The following is a 21,876-nucleotide window of genomic DNA, read 5'->3' on the forward strand; positions in this document are numbered from 1 at the left end:
AGCAGACAGAAAACCCAGTGTATCATTGGTTTAAATAAAAAAGTTGTTTATTTCTTTCTTATGTAAAAATACAGGTCAGCAGTCCAGGGTTGATACGGCAATTTCATCAGGAACCTAGGCTCCATCCATCTTGTGCTGCCATCCTTTACAGGCATCTTCCACTGAGTGTGACCCAAATGACTGCTCCGGCCATCACTTTCACATTCCAACTATCAGGAAAGGGAAAAGGAAAGGAGAGGGCCACACTCTTTCCCTTAAGGGCATAGCCTACATCCCATTGGCCTGAACTTAGTCACATGGCCACATTTCGCTGCAAGGGAGGCTGGGAAAGATCCTTATTCTATGTCCTTACAGCCAGCTAAAACTCAGGATTTGATTACTGAGAAAGAGAACAGATACTAGGTACATTTAGCAGTCTTTGACTCATAAAGCTAGATCATAGAATGAAAGAGAAGAGAAATGAGGCCAGAGAGGTAGGTAGGGGCCAAATCATACAGATCCTTTGCAATCTCTATTAAGGAGTTTGGAAACAGTGAGGCTTTAAGCGAAGTGCCATGATGATTCTGGCTGCCTTGTAGAGGGCCAGTTGGAGAGGGGCCATAGTGGACCTAAGTGGACCCGTTAAGAGGCTGTTATGGTAGTGCATGTAAGAGATTTGGTGGCTTGGACTAGGATGGTGGCAGTGACAGTGTTATGAAATGGACAATTCTGAGAGCTATTTAGGCCAAATCAGCAGTTCTCGGAGACTTATGGGATGTGGATAGAGGATTAGAAGGAGAAAGAAATCAAGGATGACTTCCACATTGCTGACTTGAGTGAGTGGAAGGATGATGATGCCATTTATTGAGAAAGAGAACATTTTTCAGAAGGGCGGATCTGGAGAGGAAAGAAGAGTTTGGTTTTGGCCTTATTGAATTACAGTGTCCATGAGACAGCTAAGTAGAGATATCTTATAGACAGATGGGCTTGAGCTTAGGAGAGAAGACTCCATCGATTACTTGGGAGTATTTCACAAATGAATTTGTACATTGGGGTTTCATGAGAAAATATCCATATCGTTTCCACTTACTCTGATGAATTGTCTTTTTTGGGGGACAAGAGTGAAAATATTGCACTAAGAACTTAAATCCCTCATGGGTGGTCCACTTAAGGGTTTTTATGAGATTAAAAAAAAATCCACTGGAACTGAAGAAATATACGAGAAGTAAAATTTGTGAACGGTTGTACCTTCCTATTAAGAAATCAAATTGCGTTAGTCACATATGTGGCAAAACTAAACATTAAGGAGTCATAAGCACATCAGTAAAAACTGGTGATTTATAAAATGTTTTAAGTGGTTATTTTTAATTTATAAAAATCCCTAGAACAATCTAGAGCTATGTGCCAGATTATTAAATATCCATACACAGAACTCACAGAAGGTGTGCTTGAAAGTCTTTCACTTCAGTGTAATTTATCTCACCTCACTCTTTATAGCATGTTCAAATACATAGTGTCCGTTAATTTAGGACAACCTTCTGGAGCTGGTAGTACGACAATGACCAACAAACTCAGGAGGTAACAAAGACTCAGAAGGGTTAAGTGACTTACCTAAGTAAGACTAGAAATTAAGTTGGCACTGGAACTCAAATGTGCATCTTCTGAGTCCACATCCTGTGCCCTTTTTCCTTTATGGAACTGGGTCTCTGTGATGATTATTCTTAATTTGGAAGAATACATAATTAACTCTTAATTTGTTTTCTTTCATGTCAAAGGAAGCCTTGTATGTAATCCACATTGGAGAAAAAAACATGTATTTTTCTTGAAGCCCATTTACCTATATTAAATTTGGAGGGGGTGAAAGGAGTTGGGGCTTGAGTTGGTACTAAATTTGATGACTCTCTCTGGTTAGCTGAAGAGGGCAATTCTGATTCCAGGTGAAGGCTTAGCCAAGGTTTTAAAAACCTGATTGTGAAGGCTAAATGTCATTAAGATGTCAATTCTACCCAAACTCATCTACAGATTCAATGCAATCCCAATCAAAATTCCAACAACCTACTTTGCAGACTTGGAAAAGCTAGTTATCAAATTTATTTGGAAAGGGAAGATGCCTCGAATTGCTAAAGACACTCTAAAAAAGAAAAACGAAGTGGGAGGACTTACACTCCCTGACTTTGAAGCTTATTATAAAGCCACAGTTGCCAAAACAGCATGGTACTGGCACAAAGATAGACATATAGATCAATGGAATCGAATTGAGAATTCAGAGATAGACCCTCAGATCTATGGCCGACTGATCTTTGATAAGGCCCCCAAAGTCACCGAACTGAGCCATAATGGTCTTTTCAACAAATGGGGCTGGGAGAGTTGGATATCCATATCCAAAAGAATGAAAGAGGACCCCTACCTCACCCCCTACACAAAAATTAACTCAAAATGGACCAAAGATCTCAATATAAAAGAAAGTACCATAAAACTCCTAGAAGATAATGTAGGAAAACATCTTCAAGACCTTGTATTAGGCGGCCACTTCCTAGACTTTACACCCAAAGCACAAGCAACAAAAGAGAAAATAGATAAATGGGAACTCCTCAAGCTTAGAAGTTTCTGCACCTCAAAGAAATTTCTCAAAAAGGTAAAGAGGCAGCCAACTCAATGGGAAAAAATTTTTGGAAACCATGTATCTGACAAAAGACTGATATCTTGCATATACAAAGAAATCCTACAACTCAATGACAATAGTACAGACAGCCCAATTATAAAATGGGCAAAAGATATGAAAAGACAGTTCTCTGAAGAGGAAATACAAATGGCCAAGAAACACATGAAAAAATGTTCAGCTTCACTAGCTATTAGAGAGATGCAAATTAAGACCACAATGAGATACCATCTAACACCGGTTAGAATGGTTGCCATTAAACAAACAGGAAACTACAAATGCTGGAGGGGATGTGGAGAAATTGGAACTCTTATTCATTGTTGGTGGGACTGTATAATGGTTCAGCCACTCTGGAAGTCAGTCTGGCAGTTCCTTAGAAAACTAGATATAGAGCTACCATTCGATCCAGCGATTGCACTTCTCGGTATATACCCGGAAGATCGGAAGGCAGTGACACGAACAGATATCTGCACGCCAATGTTCATAGCAGCATTATTCACAATTGCCAAGAGATGGAAACAACCCAAATGTCCTTCAACAGATGAGTGGATAAATAAAATGTGGTATATACACACGATGGAATACTACGCGGCAGTAAGAAGGAACGATCTGGTGAAACATATGACAACATGGATGAACCTTGAAGACATAATGCTGAGCGAAATAAGCCAGGCACAAAAAGAGAAATATTATATGCTACCACTAATGTGAACTTTGAAAAATGTAAAACAAATGGTTTATAATGTAGAATGTAGGGGAACTAGCAGTAGAGAGCAATTAAGGAAGGGGGAACAATAATCCAAGAAGAACAGATAATCTATTTAACGTTCTGGGGATGCCCAGAAATGACTATGGTCTGTTAATTTCTGATGGATGTAGTAGGAACAAGTTCACTGAAATGTTGCTATATTATGTAACTTTCTTGGGGTAAAGTAGGAACATGTTGGAAGTTAAGCAGTTATCTTAGGTTAGTTGTCTTTTTCTTACTCCCTTGTTATGGTCTCTTTGAAATGTTCTTTTATTGTATGTTTGTTTTCTTTTTAACTTTTTTTTTCATACAGTTGATTTGAAAAAGAAGGGAAAGTTAAAAAAAAAAAAAAAAGAAAAAAGACAAACAAGGGAAAAAAAAAAAAAAAAGATGTAGTGCCCCCTTGAGGAGCCTGTGGAGAATGCAGGGGTATTCGCCTACCCCACCACCATGGTTGCTAACATGACCACAGACATAGGGGACTGGTGGTTTGATGGGTTGAGCCCTCTACCATAAGTTTTACCCTTGGGAAGACGGTTGCTGCAAAGGAGAGGCTAGGCCTCCCTGTATTTGTGCCTAAGAGTCTCCTCCTGAATGCCTCTTTGTTGCTCAGATGTGGCCCTCTCTCTCTGGCTAAGCCAACTTGAAAGGTGAAATCACTGCCCTCCCCCCTACGTGGGATCAGACACCCAGGGAAGTGAATCTCCCTGGCAACGTGGAATATGACTCCCGGGGAGGAATGTAGACCCGGCATCGTGGGATGGAGAACATCTTCTTGACCAAAAGGGGGATGTGAAAGGAAATGAAATAAGCTTCAGTGGCAGAGAGATTCCAAAACGAGCCGAGAGATCACTCTGGTGGGCACTCTTACGCACACTTTAGACAACCTTTTTTAGGTTCTAAAGAATTGGGGTAGCTGGTGGTGGATACCTGAAACTATTAAACTACAACCCAGAATCCATGAATCTCGAAGACAGTTGTATAAAAATGTAGCTTATGAGGGGTGACAGTGGGATTGGGAATGCCATAAGGACCAAACTCCACTTTGTCTAGTTTATGGATGGATGTGTAGAAAAGTAGGGGAAGCAAACAAACAGACAAAGGTACCTAGTGTTCTTTTTTACTTCAATTGCTCTTTTTCACTCTAATTATTATTCTTGTTATTTTTGTGTGTGTGCTAATGAAGGTGTCAGGGATTGATTTAGGTGATGAATGTACAACTATGTAATGGTACTGTAAACAATCGAAAGTACAATTTGTTTTGTATGACTGCGTGGTATGTGAATATATCTCAATAAAATGATGATTAAAAAAAAAAAAAAAAACCTGATTGTGATAATCTCACAGTAGTTGTACTGTCTATAAGTTAGAGGTAATTATATTAGTAATACCCAAAGAAAATAAGTATTAGCTGTGCATTTGATTCTGTGCTATAAAAGTAAATCTGTCCTTAGACTTGTAAAAGAATATGCTTCTGTGTATTAATTCTACATCTAAGCTTCTGAAAATGTATTGTGATATTTTTATACCACTTAAGGGTTTTTGTGAGATGAAAATGAAGTGTCTTTATAGGAGCAACTAGAATAATGAATTAATTCCCTTTATTTTATGAGTGCTAGCATGGTAAAGGAGGTTATTATTTGTATACATTATTTACTGTCCTAATTCTAAGAGTTTCCAAGTGTTATATATTTGTTCTTTGGTCTCCTAGTTTGCAAGTCCACCCAGCTGTCTTGCCTATGTGTTTCTGTGACCTTAGTTGCTTAAGGTGGTGTTCTGAAATAATTCTTGGAGTTATTGTACCATGGACCAAAGTCTGAAATGTTACCATTTTATAGTGCAGTCATACCTTCTCTCATGGTTGGCATGGTCCAGGGAGAGGGACTCTTTGGTTTGCTCACAGGGAGCAATATTTAATGGCTCTCTATGTAGAAGAGGACTAGGGTTAAAATTAAATTCTTATTTGGTAACAGAGATTAGAGATTAGATACTCATGCTGTTGATATAGTATGCTTCTAGAAAATCATGTAGACTCGAGGGCAGAAAAAAGTGCTGAACACTGAGTGATAACAGATGGCTTCAAGGTGAGAATTTAATATGAGTAGGTCTTATTTGATTAATTTGCTGAGTCAAAGCTTGAGGGAAGGACCATTTTTATCCTTGCCCGGAGTCAGTGCCCAGTGTTTGTTTCCCTCAATGGTACCCTCACTTTGGTTTGACAGAATGAATAAAGTGCAGACTTCACTTGCCAACCTCATATTTATGTTCATGCTGTATCATTTTAATGGTAAGATTTTTTTCTTGATGTTGGAGGAAACAGTTAAATGTAGTTTTAGTGAAAACTTTAAAAGTTTCCTAGTCACTATTGGATTTAGAGGAAATTTGGGGAAAAGCCCTAATGGTCATCTTGTTAATATCATGTGAAAAGTATTAATCAATTTAGAATGGCTTTGAACCTAAGAATCGTGCAAATAGAATTGTGCAGATGTGATTCTCTACCCTTTTAGGACAGAGTTTGAGAGACATGTATGTGCACCATAAAGATGCTACAGGCTACAGTTATTTCTTCTCCTTGGCTTGGCTCCTCACTGTCTGTGGGATCAAATACATGTTCTTCTAATAGTTTGGAGCCCATAGGCCAGCCCATCTCCTTCTCAGACCTCATCTACCTCCACTCCCTTGCACAAGCCCTGTGTGCTAACCAGTGGGACACTTGCTTCTCTCAGCTCTTCAGGATTCCCCATCTTGGCACCATCACTTGATCATGACCCAGTCTTCCTTGTGGCATGCCTCAGATGGCTTCTATAAGGGTATTTCTAACCCCACCCCTGAGGTTCCTGTTACCTGTTCTGCCTTGTTGTGCAACTAGGCTGTGAGGTCCCCCACCACCCCACTGCACTACCACAGGAGCCCCTCAGTAAGTGATGGCTGTTGATGGTAATGACTTAGTATAGACGATTCCTCTTCTTTTGATCTTGGGTGACTTGGAAATTTGGGAGGATTATATGTTTTGCTATGGGGGAGATGATAGTAAGGCTTCTTTGGAGAAAGTCATGGTCCCGAAGAGCTATGGAGGAAAGATCACAGCTCTGTTTTGCCTTTCCCTGATTTCCAAAATACCACTTCATCATGGCACTGTCTTGTTCCCAGTGGCCTTCAGAATCAAATCTGAGCACCAGACTAATGTTTAGGGCCTTGCTACCTTTCCATCCTTACCTCCAAGTGCTCTTCAGCCAGACTGTTCCATTTACTATTCCCCATATATATGGAAACATTGCTCTTTGCTCCTTTTCTGCCCTCATCAGCCCTTTGCTCCATCCTCAGCCCTCTTCACTTTCGAAGACCAGAGAGAGGCACTTAACAGTAGCACGGAGTTTGGGAAAGGTTTCACCAACGGATTTGTGTGGCAGAGGAGGAAAAGAATATTCCAGTTGAAAGGCACAGCATGTGCAAATATACTGAGGTGACAGAGAGCATGGCTCATTTCAAGAATGATACTTCTTTTGGCTTCTAGCCTAGAGTCTAAGTTGGCTGGGATGTTAGTAATCATTGCATACAACCCCCACCACCAATAAAGGGATCCCTTTTGCAACATCCTGGACAGATGTGTAATTAGTTTGTTAATGGTTTCAGTGAGTTTGCTGCTTTATGAATGTATCCTTTGCATTGTTCTTCTTTAGATTGACCTTGAGAGTGTGGCCTCTGGAACTAACCTGTTTGTGGGCAAATACTGGTTCTACCATTCTCAAGCTGTGTGATCTTGGGCCTTACTTGACCACTCCGTGTCTCATTAGCCTCACCTGTAAAATGAGTATAATAATAGTATCTACCTTATATAGCTGTTGTTAAGAGTAAATGAGTTAATTCATTTAAAGCGCTAAGAACGGTGCCTGGCACATGTTAAATACTCACTAAATGTTATTGTTGGTGGTGTTTTTCCCTGTTGTTCCTAGTTCTGTTCTAGGATTGCTTGCTCCCTCTTTTATTTAGACATAGAATGTGGGACCATCTTACAGATGAGTAAACCGAGGCCTTAAATGGATAGGTGACCTGTATTTCTCCCAAACTGAACCAGTGGACAGTCTTCATGTTTAAACCTGGTGTGTTGTATTCTGCTGTTTGGAGCCCACAGTTCAGGTCTGTGGTGGTATTGGTATGTTCTTATGTATGTCCCATGGTCTTGATCCCAGTAGTGCTTAAGGATGTTAAATAGGAATTGGTGAGGGTCTGAGCTGTGCCCCATTCTGCCCTCAGGCCAAGGCAAATGGTTGGTGTCAGGCAGCCTTCTTTTCTGTCTCTTGTCTGCCAGGCAAATCAATATGACTCTCCAAGTAAATGGTAATAATTCTGTGTAGTCTACTGGGCATGTGTTGTTCATAAACTCTTTGGAATTGCACAATGAGCTATGAAGATGACAGGTTGGTTAGGGTGAGGAAATTGAAACTGAGTGAGGTCAAGAGTCTCATCTCAGGTTGCATAGAGACTAAGTGGTGAATCTGGCACTGTACTCGTATCGAGGTTTCCTTTCTTAGTCTGACTGGTATACTTTTCATGTCCCACCTTGTGCTGCCTGAATAGTTATTACGTGGATGGCAGAACATACAGGGGGATATATGGGAAGAGCCCAGATCAGGAGAGGGAAAAGAATACAACAGATTCGGTTGCCATCTGCATGGAGATGGATGGTTAGCTCCATGGAAACAGGGACATTGCTCTGTTTTTAGTGAGACAAAGTGGACTTGCTCTGCTTTGCACTATTAAACTAGACTTGGAGTATTGAGTTGAGTCTTGTCCCACATTCCAAAGCAGTGTGTTTCTAACTGCCCCTTTACTGAGTTGGAGATTTATTTAGTGAGTCTTAACCTGCAGGTTAAAAAAATTAAAAATGGATTGGAATAGAAAATATCAGAGTACATTGCACCTGATGAGAAAAAGTATTGCATTGTTTCATGAAACTTTTATATCAATTATACATGTACTGGGTGGTAGTGTAAAGTGTATCTCTTATAGTGCATCAGCTGATAAAGCATGAGAAGCACTGCTCTGGGATTTATTGACAAACTGGAGAGATCCCAAAGGAGATAGCCAGGATGGGAATGAGACAACCAGATGGAGAACTGGTTGAAGGAATGGAGGGTTTGGAGGAAATTCAGAGGACCTCATCACTATTTTCAATAATCTAGAGTACTGTCTTGGAGCAGAGGGAGCAGATGTGTTCCAAATGGTCCCAGAGGTTGGTAACCTCAGGGAGGCAGGTTGGTAACCTCAGGGAGGCAGGTTTCCATTCATTTTGGGGAAGAGAATGGTTGCTTTTAGAATTGGCTAGAGCTTTCCATCACTGATGTGTGAAAACAGAGGGTGGGTGACCACTTGCAGAGACACTGGTCAAGTGGTTCAGGCAGCACACCAGGCACACGTTTTAAGAGGCTTGTAGGTCCCTTCCAATATGAGAACTTACATGGATCTGGGATGATCTGTCCCCTTCACCCTGAGTGTTCTCCATTGGCCTCATGATACCCTTAGGGTGAGAGAAGAGTTCCTCAGCCAGGTCTCCAGATGCTCTATTTTGACCTCTGTCCTCCTCTTCATGTTCTTTCCAGCCACACCAGGTGGGTGCTGGTTCTCACAGTCTGCCATGCACACTGTCCCCTCTGGCCGGGGAGGCTTCCCCTCTTCATATGCTTGCCAATTCTTACTTACCTTTAAAGCTCAGTTCAAGGATCGCTTTTTTCCTCTGGGCCATTTTCCCTGAATGCCCCTTCCCCCTCCAGGCTTCTGGAATGCCTTCTGGCTTGGAGCACAGTGGTTTAAAGTGTGGGTTCCCACATCAGACACACCAGGCTTCAAATCCAAGTTCCATCGCTTACCAGCGCTAACCATGTAGCCTTAAACAAAATACTTTACCTCTCTGTCCCTCAACAGTAAGATGGAAATAACTAGTGCCTACCTTTAGGATTGTTATGGAAAATATGAGCTGATCCTATGAGCTGATCCACATGAGGTGCTGTTCTGGTTTGCTAATGCTACCATTACGCAAAACACCAGAAATGGATTGGCTTTTATAAAGGGGATTTATTAGGTTACAAAATTATAGTCTTAAGGCCATAAAAGTGTCGAAACAAAGGCATCGACAATAGGGTACCTTCACTGAAGAACACCGGTGGGGTACAGAAAACCTCTGTCATCTGGGAAGACACAGGCACGTGGTTGGCATCTGCTCTGGGGTTCTGGTTTCAAAATGGCTATCTCCCAGGACGTTTCTCTCTAGGCGTCTGGAGGTGTTCTTTTAATTTCTTCCAGGCAAACTCTGGACTAGCAAAAGTCTACTTTCAATGGCCATCTCCAAAATGTTTCTCTCGGCTGCAGCCAACGTCAGGGATCTGCAACTGCAAGCATCTCTGAGCTAAGCCAGATACCCTCTTGGTCTGGCCAGCATTTTTAAAGGACTCCAGTAAACTAATCAAGACCCAAGCTGAATGAGTGGGGCCACACCTCCATGGAAATAATCTAATCAAAATTATCACCTACACTTGGGTGAGTCACATCTTCATGGAAACAACCTGATCCAAATATCCCACAAGATTGGGTTAAAACATGCTTTGGAGGGGCATAATATATCCAAACCAGCACAGGTACATAGAATTCTGCTTGGTAGGAAATGCTCAGTATAAATGAGCTGTTATGCTATTTATGTTGTTACTTCTATTGTTGTAATTATCACACTTATTATGTACCTATTGTTGGTTTTCCAGTCTGTCTCCTCCTAGGCTGTGAGGTTTTTGGAGGGCAAGGACTATGCCCTACTCGTCTTCGTATCCACAGAGCCAAGCAAGCACAAGGTCAGGTGTATAATGACTGTTTACCAGATCAGATATTGTTGAATGAGTGAATGAGTATATTGAATCCTCTGTTCTGTGAAACAAGCCAGGTGATAAGTGTTAGATTTTTAAAACATGAATGTTTCTGTAAGGACAGTCTAAGCATTAGGAAATCACATATTTATTTGATTAAACTGTTGGCAAAGCTGTTCTGATTTTTTTTTTTTTTTGATCAAAACGTCTTAGTCTTTGAAAATTCTTTTTATTGTGTTCATTAACTATTGACAGATCAACAGATTCTTGAAAAATAGAAAAAATGTCACTTTTTATGGACTTTCTTATATGGAATTTTTATTAGCAATAAATGGCAGGAGTTCTGTGGGAAGTTGTGAACTATACAGCACTTGATTTGCAGGAAACTTTGGTGGCAATAGTACTTGAGGACTGCCTTGAGATTTAGAGAGGGCAAGCTCACTTTTAAGGTTAATAAGGAGTTAACATGGGCAGAAGGTACTAAGGGCAAGTTTAATAGAGTGGGGCAAATGATGGAGCTAAGAGAGGTTTTATCTGCTTGTTCTCTAGACTACAAGGAACCCCAGGGGTTATCTGGTCAAAAGGAGGAAGATGGAGTGGTGGTGAAATACATGAGCCCTGGAGCCTTGGATTCAAATACTGGCTGTGTGACTTTGGACAAGTTACTTGCCGTCTCTGTGAAACTATAAAATGGGGATGTTAATAGTAATGCCATTAAAATTATGAGGAATAAATAATATTATGCATGTAAAATGCTTTCCACGGTTCCTGGAATTTAGTGACTGCTCAAATATTAATTCAGAGCTTCCCAACCAATATGCCTATCCCAATTGAATGGATTACAGCTGTGCTAATCCCTTAGAACTTGAGTCCTACAAATATTATTATTTTGTTTGAGTTCCATGATGTGAAAAAGTTGCCACGCACTGTATTAGCTATTGTCTGGTACTGTGTATTTATACTGTTGGGCCTCAGGGCAGACTGAGAGACCTAGGTTCTGCACCACCTCCCTCCACAGCCTCTAGCTCTGCTTTCTATATTAGGGCTGCACTCAACATTTCTTAATATTTAAAAATTCCCTTTTATTATTACAAAAGCCACATATGTAGATTACCGAAGATTAAAAAATACAGATAAGTAGAAAAAAGAAAACACAGAACATCATATTACCACTGTTTACATTCTCAATATTTATTCTTTCAGGTCTTTTTATGCATAAACATACGTATGTATGCATAGATATATACATTATATATATATTATACCAATGTGGGAAATGCATATGTGCTTTTTAAAATAAATTAATAGATCATTTTCTAATATTCTTTTGTAAATTAATTTTTTCATTTAGTGGTCTTTACCCTTTTGTAGCAATAATTTCTGTTTAATATGCTACCCAGCCCACATTCAAAGTTATGCAGTTGTCCCAGAAATCCACTATTTAAGAAAGCTAGCATATCCAGTGTGTGTAAAATTTTATTTAGAGGGAAAATGCTGCTTAAAAGAAGAAGAACAACAACAACAAAAAAAGGTTTAAAACCACTCATCCATTCTATCCTGTGCTTAGTTTTATCTTTAAAAAATTTAGTTTTTGTTTTTATCCATTTTATATGCACATAGTATAGTATGAGACGTGTACAAAAAAAAAAAAAAAAAGTGATTCCCTGCTCTCCTCCCCCAATTATCTTGTTCTCTGTCTAAGTTTTCCAGGGTTGCTATGACAAACACCACACACTGGTTTTCTTAAACAGTAGGAATTTATTGGCTTACGTTTTTGGAGTTTAGAAGTCCAAAATCGAGGTTTCAGCAAAGGCAGCAAAGCCTTGCTTTCTTCAAAGTCTGTAGTGTTTTGATGATGGCTTTCTGGCAACCCTGTGTACATGATGATCTGTTTCTTCCTTTTCTCCTCTGGTTTCTACTTCTGTGTCCAGTTTCCTTTGTTTTTAGGACTTGAACATGACTATTGTGGGGGACATGATTCAGTCCCCAGCACTCCCCAAGAACAATCACTTTTCAACTCTTTAGCTGATTCTTTTGATCTTTACCTCAGTATCACCAAATCACATGTTTATTTTCCTTCTTTGTGATGTTTTTCAGTTTTAGGCTTCATCCATTTAATTTCTCCTAGCATAGATGAGATTTCAGTTGTCTTTCACCTTCCCATTCCTGCTCATACCTGCACACCTCCTGTTCTCCTGGTAGAAATGTATCAATTTTGATTAGATCACTCTCAGATATTTGTTATTATGATTATATAAATTCTTTACAGCTTAGCCATGTAGTAGCCTATGACTACTTTTCCCTTTTTATATATCTTTTTATTTTCCATGGAGTTAACAATTAATTGGTACTTTTTAAAGTGTCTTTTATCATTAATTTAACCCAAATTCTCTGCCAGTTTTCTGACTCTCCTCTAAATACAGACATTCAGTATGTTCAAACACATGAGTATTCTATCAGTTTCATCTTCTCAAAGAAATATTTCCCATATCCTTCTAATCTGCTTCAGTCTGCACTTGTTATTCACTAGATCTTTTGTACAGGTGTCTTGGAATCTCCATCATCCTGGGGATCATTTTCTGTCTTGGTTGGATACCTCATTTACCCTTCATGGTATATATGCCTTCATTCTGGTGGACCACATAATCTAGTAGCTGTCTGAAAAGGGGGACATTAAATAGTACATTTTTTTTAAACCCTTGCATTTCAAGAATGTCTTTATTGTATCCTCTTACAGCTGATGGTGTTTTGGCTGAGTATAGACTTTTGGGTTAGAAAGAGTTCCCTGAGAATGTTGAAGGCACTCCGTCCATTGCCTTCTGTCTCCCATTCTGATTCTTGGCCTTTTGCATGGAAACTGTCCTTCTCCCAGGAAATAGGAACTTTTCTTTCTCCTCAGTGTTATGCGATTTCATTATGATGTGCTTTCATCCACTGTGTGGGGTATTCAGCCCCTTCCAAAACTCATGTCCTTCAGTTTGGGGAATTTATCTTCAATCATAACAATCGTGATTTCCTCCCCTCTGTTTTCTTTATTCCCTCTTCGTAGAACTTTTATTATTTGGATGTTGGATCCCCTAGACTCATCTCCTGATTTTCTTATTTTTTCTATCCTGGTTTCCATCATTTTGTCTTTTTGCTCCACTTGGGCAGTTTAGTCAACTTTTATTTTCTAAATTTTCTGTTGAGATTTTCATTTTTCTATCTATTTTTACTTTTCAAGAGCTTTGCATCTTTTTTCTGAAAGTCCTTTTTTTAGTAATAATATCCTGATCTTTCATGAATGCAGTACCTTTTTTTATTAGATAATGGTTATGGTTTCACAACTCTGTAAATATGTGAATGTATTAAAAACCACTGAATTGTACACTTTAAAAGGGTGAATTTTATAGTATGTGTTATAACTCAATGAAGCTGGTGTTAATGATACCTTTTTATTTCTCTGAAGATGTTAATAAAAATCCTTTTGAAGTTTTCTTCTCCTTACATAGTTTTTCTTTTCTCCAAGTTACTTTTTCTGTGTTTCATATTAAAGCTTTTCTCAAATGTCTAATGATCTTTGGCTATCCACTGATATTAAAGAATGGGGACTCAAAAGCTGGATGCTTTTGTGCCTGGCTTGTTCTTACCTGCCACTGAATATCATTGTAAGATGAATTGGCTGGGTCCTTTCATTGGGAGAATCCCAGTGAGAATAGATCTATTCTCTTGGGCTCATCAGGATCTGCAGAGAAGACTCTTCAGTCTCCTTCCTGGAGGGTATGAGACTGGCTGCCAGCATTCTGGGAGCCCTATGGGAAGGTTGAAAGTCTTAACATTTAGCATGTAAAATTCCTATTTTCAACATATTAGTCTCACTTTCAGTTGGTATCTCCCAATTCAAGACTTTGCACTACTCTCTCGGAGAATCAACCTCCAGGCTTCTGCCAAGATTGAGGAGAGGAGTTGGTAGTGTTTGGTATTATTTTTTTAATGGGAAATTTTAAAAATAAAGTGGAAAAGTAGAATGGACTCCCATACACCCATCAGCCATTTTCATCAATTACTAACCCAAGTCCAGTCTTATTTCATCTAAACCCTCACCCACTTTCTCCTCCCCTTACCCATATATTTTGAAGCAAATCTTGATATATCATTTCTTCCATAAATATTTCATTATGTATCTCTAAAATATAAGACCTCTTAAAAACATACATACACAATTCCATTGTCACTCCATTCTCCTAAAAAAAAAAAACCCCAATGATTCCTTAAGATCAGCATTTATCCAGTCAGTTCTAACTTCTTTTTCAAATAGACTTTCAACTAATCCCTTGCTTCCACACTTTTCAGCAGTACCTGTTGCTACCAATGCCTGTCTTTTGGAAATCAGCTTACTTCTCAGCTTTGCCCACTGCCAGCTTAGGATTCCACTTTTTTTAGTCAACTAACTTGATTACTGTTCATCCATCTGCTTCCTAGCTTCCAAATTTTGTTGCTGTTGCATCATCTCCTATTCTCTTTAAAAAAAAAATCCTTTTATATATTGTCTTCTGGGATTTTAGGAGGAAATTTGTTAAAAGAGGTAGAAGTGCTCAACCATCACTCTATTGGGTAACAGTTGTTCATTGTGACCTCTTTGAACATTCTTGACAACTGGTTGTCTAACTGTTGCTCTGACACCTTGAGGATTGGGTGGACATTCTTTCCCAGAGCCTCCAATCCATCTTTATACACCACTGATAACACATAAGTCTATCTTTAGGATGAGCTTAATTCCTTTTCTCTCAACATTCTGTATAGTATAATAATAATTAATTCTAACTGCCGCTTTCCTCCTTCCCATGACAGCGCTTGGGATCTTTGAAGCAGTCTTCTGTTCTCTGCACTAGAAATTCCATGTGTGCACTAGAAATTCCATGTTTCTTACAGTGGTACAGAGAGACCACCATGGTCTCTCTTTTCTGATCTTTTCTATTTCATTCTCTTTTGGTGTGTGGCTTCAAAACTAAACTCAGTTTTCCCGATTGGATCAGAGTAGAACAAGATAATGTCTTCTCTGCTAAACATTATACCTTGAGTTAGTATAGCCTTTGATCCTTTTAATTTTTTGAATAATCTTGTCAACTTGAGCAGATATTAAAAGAATATTGCAGCCTTTCTGTCACATATTGCTTCTAAGCTCTCTGTCCCCCATTCTGTATTTATGCCCATGATTTTTGGACCCAAATGCAGGAATTTCATTTGTCTTTATTAAGCACTGCCTTGTTGAAAGGTCTGTGATGGAAATGGGGTATCCCTGTCAGTCATGAAACCTCAATGGAATATTTCCGTTTTTCATGAAGGAGGGAAATAAGGAAAAGGGAAAGAGTTTTAAGGAAGAAAGAGGATTATTTAGAAAGGAGGGTAGAAGGATTGTGAAGTATTTCATGGTAAGGAGAATCTGTGAGAGAGTATGTCAGCAGCAGGAAAGAAGCCATTGGTGAGGAAGAGATTGAAGATCTGGGGATAGAGTCTGTTGCTAAATGAGGAAATTCTCCTACGATGTGAGAATGAATGGGGTCAAGAACACTGCAGGTTAGAGCCGAGGCAAAAGGAGAAGGGGAACACTCTGCACTGATAATGTGTTTTCACTGTACTGGTCTCTCTTTAAATATTTTTTAGTCCAGACAGAAGCCTGTGAATTTGGTAATATTTGCTCCATCTTTCAGATCAAGGACATGAGGCTTATAGAGGTAAAGAAACATGTTTAAGGTCGTACAACCAGTTAGTGACAGAGTGGGATTCAAACCATGGGCAGGGAGTAAATTAGATTATGATTAAAGGTTGGTGAAAACAGGGTCGTGAAATGGATAAAACATGTTAGCTCTCTTGTCCAGAGTGTTTAAAAGAAAAAGCCAGATAATCCTTGTGGTGATACTTTAAGCCAGTTCTCTCTAATGCCTGCTTTGTATTTGGCATTTTGCAACCAGCTGAAAATTTTTGCAGTGGCTGCTTTCTTCTGAAATTATTTGGGGATGAGGACCTGGGGGAGCTCCCTTCAACATACATGTATTTTACTTGTCTTGAGAATTATAAAAAAATAAAATCATTCAGTCTTTGAAACAGGTCTGGTCCTGTTAGGGTGAGACCTGAATTTCTTGCATCTCTTATCTTGTAGGCCTTTGCACAGTTTGATGCTGAGGGTGATGGTACAGTTGATGCTGAGAACATGTTGGAAGCCCTTAAGAATTCCACTGGAGCTAATCTTCAGGGGGAGCTGAGCCACATCATCAGACAACTGCAAGCCTGTTCTCTTGTTCCAGGTAAGATTCTCATCTGAGAGCTAGATGCTGAAGAGTGCTCTTTTGGAACCAAAATGCACTTTACTGTACTATGGGTTGTAATTATGCAAACGTGAACACCATGAAATAAACCATGCTCCTCAAACAGTAAACATTAGGTATGTGATACAGATTAGTGTTCTGTGTAACGGTCTCTTTTGTTCCCCAATATTGTGATGGTTGAGCACTTCTACCTTTTTTAATAAACCTTTGTCATGAGACTATCTTCCGTGGTAGTCTTCTTCTCAAGAAGCCTTCCCTGGCCCCTAATTTACATTCTCTTAGCTTCCTCCATTTCTGTTTTGCAACATATTACAATTGTAATTAATTAATTAATGATTCACTTAATTATTTGTTTAATGTCTGCTTCACTCCTATGCTATGAGCTCCATTAGGGTAGGGGCCCTCTCTCTTATTTTTGCTCTGTCCTCACATTTAGCACATTTTTTGGCACATGGTAAACTCTCAGTAAATATTAATTTTTTTGGAAACTGTCACTCTGAGATTACAATAAGAATAAAAATAGCTTAAAAGTAAGCAATGCTTCCTCTACATTGTACATGTAAAAAACTTGGCCTATGCTTTTCTATTACTTATTTTTGGGACTCAGACTTACATAAAAACAGAATCAGAATAAAATTAAACCTTTTTTTTTTCTGTAAGAAAATAATTGAGTTTAAAAGGAAAAAAAAAAACTTTGTATATCATCCTCTTGTCTCAGTTTATCTTACCCAAGAACTTTTCCTGTTCTGTGCACTTAATGTCATGTTTGGTGTAGTTAGGGCAGCAGTGGAGGCAAAATAGATTTGACAAATTCGTGGAGTCACAAATTAGACACAGGTTACCAAGGGTAGGTGTCAGGGTAGGGAATGGGGAGTTAATGCTTAATTAGTACAGAGATTCTGTTTGAATAATGGAAAAGTTTTGGTAATGGATGGTGACAATGATAGCATAACATTGTAACTGTAATTAACACCACTGAATTGTATACTTGAAAATGGTTATAATGGGAAAGTTTATGTTGTATATCTGTAACCAGAATAAAAAAAATAACAACCGTAGAACTGTGCAACACGAAGAGTGACTCCTAATGTAAACCATGGAGTTTACATATATTATAGTTAATATAATTTTTTATCAGTTGTAACAAAGTTACCACACTAATGCCAAATGTTAATAATAGGGAAAATTGTGTGCTTGGGGCCAGGGTGGGGGAGGCAATAGTTGGGAACTTTGTAATTCCTGCATGATTTTCCTGTGTAAACCTAAAACTGCTCTAATAGAAAAATGAAAAAAGTAATTGATTATAATAATTATAAAAATTAGCTCTGCCCCCCCCCCAAAAAAAAGTAGATCTGGCAGACACATAAATGTAAATCTGAGTCCTCTTAAACTCTCTGGCTTGCTGCTGAGCAATGTATTAAGTTAGGATAGGATAGTTTCTGTATCTTAATGAAGAATGTATGTTTCCATTTTTTCCCGAATTATTTTTTTGAGTTTTTTTAAATACATTTTTTATTGTGAAATGTAACGTATATACCTAACAGTGATAACTTTCAAAGTACGATTTAACAAGTAGTTAGAAAGCAAATTTCAAAGAATGTTATGGTTTACAGTTCCATATTTCAGTTATTTCCTTATTGTGAAATATAAGATATATACAGAAAGGTGATACCTTTCAAAGTACAATTTAATGAGTAGCTATAGAGCAAATTTCAAAGAATGTTACGGGTTACAGTTCCACCATTTCTGTTACTTCCTTTAGCTATTCTAATACCCTAGAATCTAAAAAAAAAAAAAATTATTTAAAGATTCAGTGTTTATAATCCTTTGTTAAATCCTATCTTCTTTGTTGCTACCCATTCCTCTCATTTAATCACTTTCTCAATCTTCAGGGGTGTCTAGGCAGTGTTCATATTGAAAAGGGGTGGTGACATTATGGGGAAAGGGGCTGCCAAAATTTTTTTTTTTTTTCCACACACACAAACAGGCTTTATTGATTGCAACAGGAAGTGGAAGACAGAAGAGTGTATAACTCCTGCTGTTGGGGCGCAGTCCAGAGACCCTTCGCTGCCCGTGAAAGCCAAATTATTTTTAATTATGTAATTTTTAGAGAGCATTATAGGTAGCCTGTACATTAACTTTTTTTCTATGCTCATGGCAGTTAAAATTATGCTTTGAATTGTGTTTAGCTAACTTGTATTTTGGAATTTATTTATCAGGCAGCTTTATTTGGACACCTCAAAGAGATTTTTTGGGAGGAGGGGAAAAGGGTATAGATAGGAACTCCACCAGGAGTGATAATCTAACAGTGCAGCTGTTGCCCAGGGCCTGTGGGCAGAGGGGGTGATGAGGGTGAGAAAGATTCAGGGTCCAGATCCCAAGGCTCATGACTTAGGACTTTCTCAGTCAGCCTTCTTAAATTTTTCTGTTAACACCCAACTTAAAAGAAATGTTTAATCTCGGTTTTAGGTTGAACTCTTGTAAGCTCAGGTCTCCTATAGGTGGGATTTCATGGTTTCCTAGTTCCTCTCTCTAACCCTTCCTGTATTGTGATATGTCTACTGGCTGGCTATCTATCCAAAATGATTAAATCATTCTTTTTGTACTCTGAAGCTTGTTCCATTTGTGTCTTGTATTGGTGTTTCAGTATTTAAAAGAGAGACAGCATCTTTACCTAATTCATTGCTTATTTTAGCTCATGAAAACATTACTCGTCACAAGAATCAGCCTATTTTTTGACAGGGATTCTGAGCAAATGTGTGCAGCATCAGCAGTGTTGTAAAACTGAGTTTTAGGTATTGTGTGGGAGTCTGCTGAGAATAAAGTTCTGGATAAGGAGAGGGAAGGGATTCATAGACTTCTGAGTCTTCAGAAATCAAACAGGTATCTCTAGGATTTGGGTAGGAGGCATAGCCAAAATAGGCTGCTTCAGGTGAAAATGTCTTCAAAGCCTCATGTTTTATCTTAAAAATTAATGCAGTTTCATTCTGCTCTTGTGATATATCTGTTTTACTATTAAAAATAGCTTCCTCTAGGGACTTCTTGATCTCGGTGCTGTTTATACAAGTGTGTTCAAATTTTAAACATTTGTTGAGCTGTACAGTTATGTATACTTTTGATTAGGTATGTTATGCTTTATTAGAAAGTTAAAAAAAAATTCCTCCCTCTCCAAGTGTTTCTTAGCTCATATTTATTGTCTGTTCACTTAACCCTAACACTCGTCAGTATTATGGGCAACTCAGTTCAAGGCTGATTAATGTAGATTATTAGGAACCATCAAAGGATTTTAAACGGGGTAGACATGGTCTGCTTTGTATTTTTGCAAGATTATGAGAATTAATGGTGCATTGGAGGCTGCCAGGCTGAAGGTAGCCAGGGAGCCACTTAGGAGATTTGTGTAGGTGTACCAGCAAGAGATGGCAGTGGCCAGAGAGCTAGATGGCTAGAGCAGACTCTCGAGACATCTCACCGGGGAGAACTGGAATGGTGCAAGGACCACTGGGAGGGAAGGCGAGGCGGGGTTCCTGATCCTGCCCTTTTTTATTTGTTAACATCTTGGTGGTTCACCTAAGTCCTCATATTCCTCAGTCGTAAAACAAGTACACCAGTACCTTCAGTGCCTACCCCACACCTTGTGAGGATCAAATAAGGTGAATGTGAAAGTACCTAATAAACTGTAAAATACCATTGGAAATTGTGGTATTGGTAGTGCTTATATTATTTTCATTGTCTTACATAGCTTAGTATAAAAGCAGTTATGCTTTTAATCTCTAATGCAATAAACTGTATTCCTAGCCCATATTCTATATGCACAACTTCTTTAAAATCTCCTAGTCAGTGCTTATGTATTTTTAAAGTTTGGATTGAACCAAATAATCATTATTCTAAGGCTTCTAAAATCCTACTCAACTAAAATGAGTTAATTTTTTTTTTTGAAGCAGTAAACTTTTTTTTTTTAATTAAATTTAGTTTTATTGAAATACATTCACACACCATACCATCATCCATGGTATACAATCAACTGTCCACAGTATGATAACATAGTTATGTGTTCATCACCACAATCTATCTCTGAACATTTTCCTTACATCAGAAAGAACCAGAACAAGAATAAAAAATAAAAGTGAAAAAAGAACACCCAAATCATCCCCCCATCCCACCCCATTTGTCCTTTAGTTTTTATCCCCATTTTTCTAAACATCCATACACTAGATAAAGGGGGTGTGATCCACAAGGTCTTCACAATCACACTGTCACCCCTTGTAATCTACATTATTATATAATTGTCTTCAGGAGTCCAGACTGCTGGGTTGGAGTTTGGTAGTTTCAGGTATTTACTTCTAGCTATTCTAATACGTTAAAACCTAAGACGTGTTATCTATATAATGCATAAGAATGTCCACCAGAGTGACCTCTCGACTCCAATTGAAATCTCTCAGCCACTGAAACTATTTCGTCTCATTTTGCGTCCCCCTTTTGGTCAAGAAGATACTCTCAGTCCCACGATGCTGGGTCCAGATTCATCCCTGGGAGTCATATTCTGCATTGCCAGGGAGATTTACAACCCTGGGAGTCGGGTCCCACGTAGAGGGGAGGGCAGCAAGTTCACCTGTCGAGGTGGCTCAGTTAGAGAGAAAGGGCCACATCTGAGCAACAAAGAGGTACTCAGGGGGAGACTAAAATGAGTTAATTTTTAAATTGAGATTGCCAGTGGTTCATTTCTTAAAAACTTGTTTAGATTTTTAAATGATTAAGGCTGAAATTCCTATTGTTAATTCAGCCAATTCAGATAAGCCATCAAGCAAAGGGATACAGAGACCATTATGGTGGGTTTCCAAAAACAAACATAGATTTTGTTTCCTTAGGTTTCATAGACATATTTTCAGAGTCAAAAGAGGGCCTGGATGTTCACTCTTCAATGATACTGCGTTTCCTGCATCGCAATCGAATCTCTAGCATGGTAATACCCTATCCAATGCTGGACCACTGCAATAATATCTGCACCATGAGGTCTTCTGTTCTAAAGGAGTCTCTGGATCAACTTGTAAGAAAAGAAAAGGGTATGTATATGGATTTTTCCAGAAAATACTTTATCACCCTTTCTTTTAAATATAATCTTTATCAATAGGATGAGCCAATCCTTCTCCCTGCCTTTATTTCTGAAAATTACGTGACCACTTGTAACATAAGAATGAGTCTCTGTGATCTGCCTTTTAAAAAAAAAATTTTTTTTAGCACAACTGGTTTTTTTCATCATTCAGTTCTCTGCTCTGATGTGACTACAGGGAGGCTTTTCTTGATTATTCTATGTAATGCCCCTCCCCCCAAACCATT

At 38.7% G+C, this 21,876-nt stretch overlaps 1 protein-coding gene across 9 annotated transcripts in view; it reads left to right on the top strand.

Moving 5' to 3' along the window:
* The window catches only part of ZZEF1 (zinc finger ZZ-type and EF-hand domain containing 1), a 153,573-nt gene that overhangs the window by 2,392 nt on the left and 129,305 nt on the right, over positions 1-21,876 (top strand). For all 9 annotated transcript variants that reach the window (XM_037808557.1, XM_037808552.1, XM_037808555.1 and 6 more), the window contains exons 2-3: positions 16,377-16,521; positions 21,408-21,602. In XM_037808557.1, the coding sequence (XP_037664485.1) occupies positions 16,377-16,521; positions 21,408-21,602 (340 nt within the window). The remainder of the gene's footprint in view (positions 1-16,376; positions 16,522-21,407; positions 21,603-21,876) is intronic.

The sequence above is a fragment of the Choloepus didactylus genome, chromosome 18, assembly GCF_015220235.1.
Source record: "Choloepus didactylus isolate mChoDid1 chromosome 18, mChoDid1.pri, whole genome shotgun sequence".
In the NCBI taxonomy this organism is placed as follows: Eukaryota; Metazoa; Chordata; class Mammalia; order Pilosa; family Megalonychidae; genus Choloepus; species Choloepus didactylus.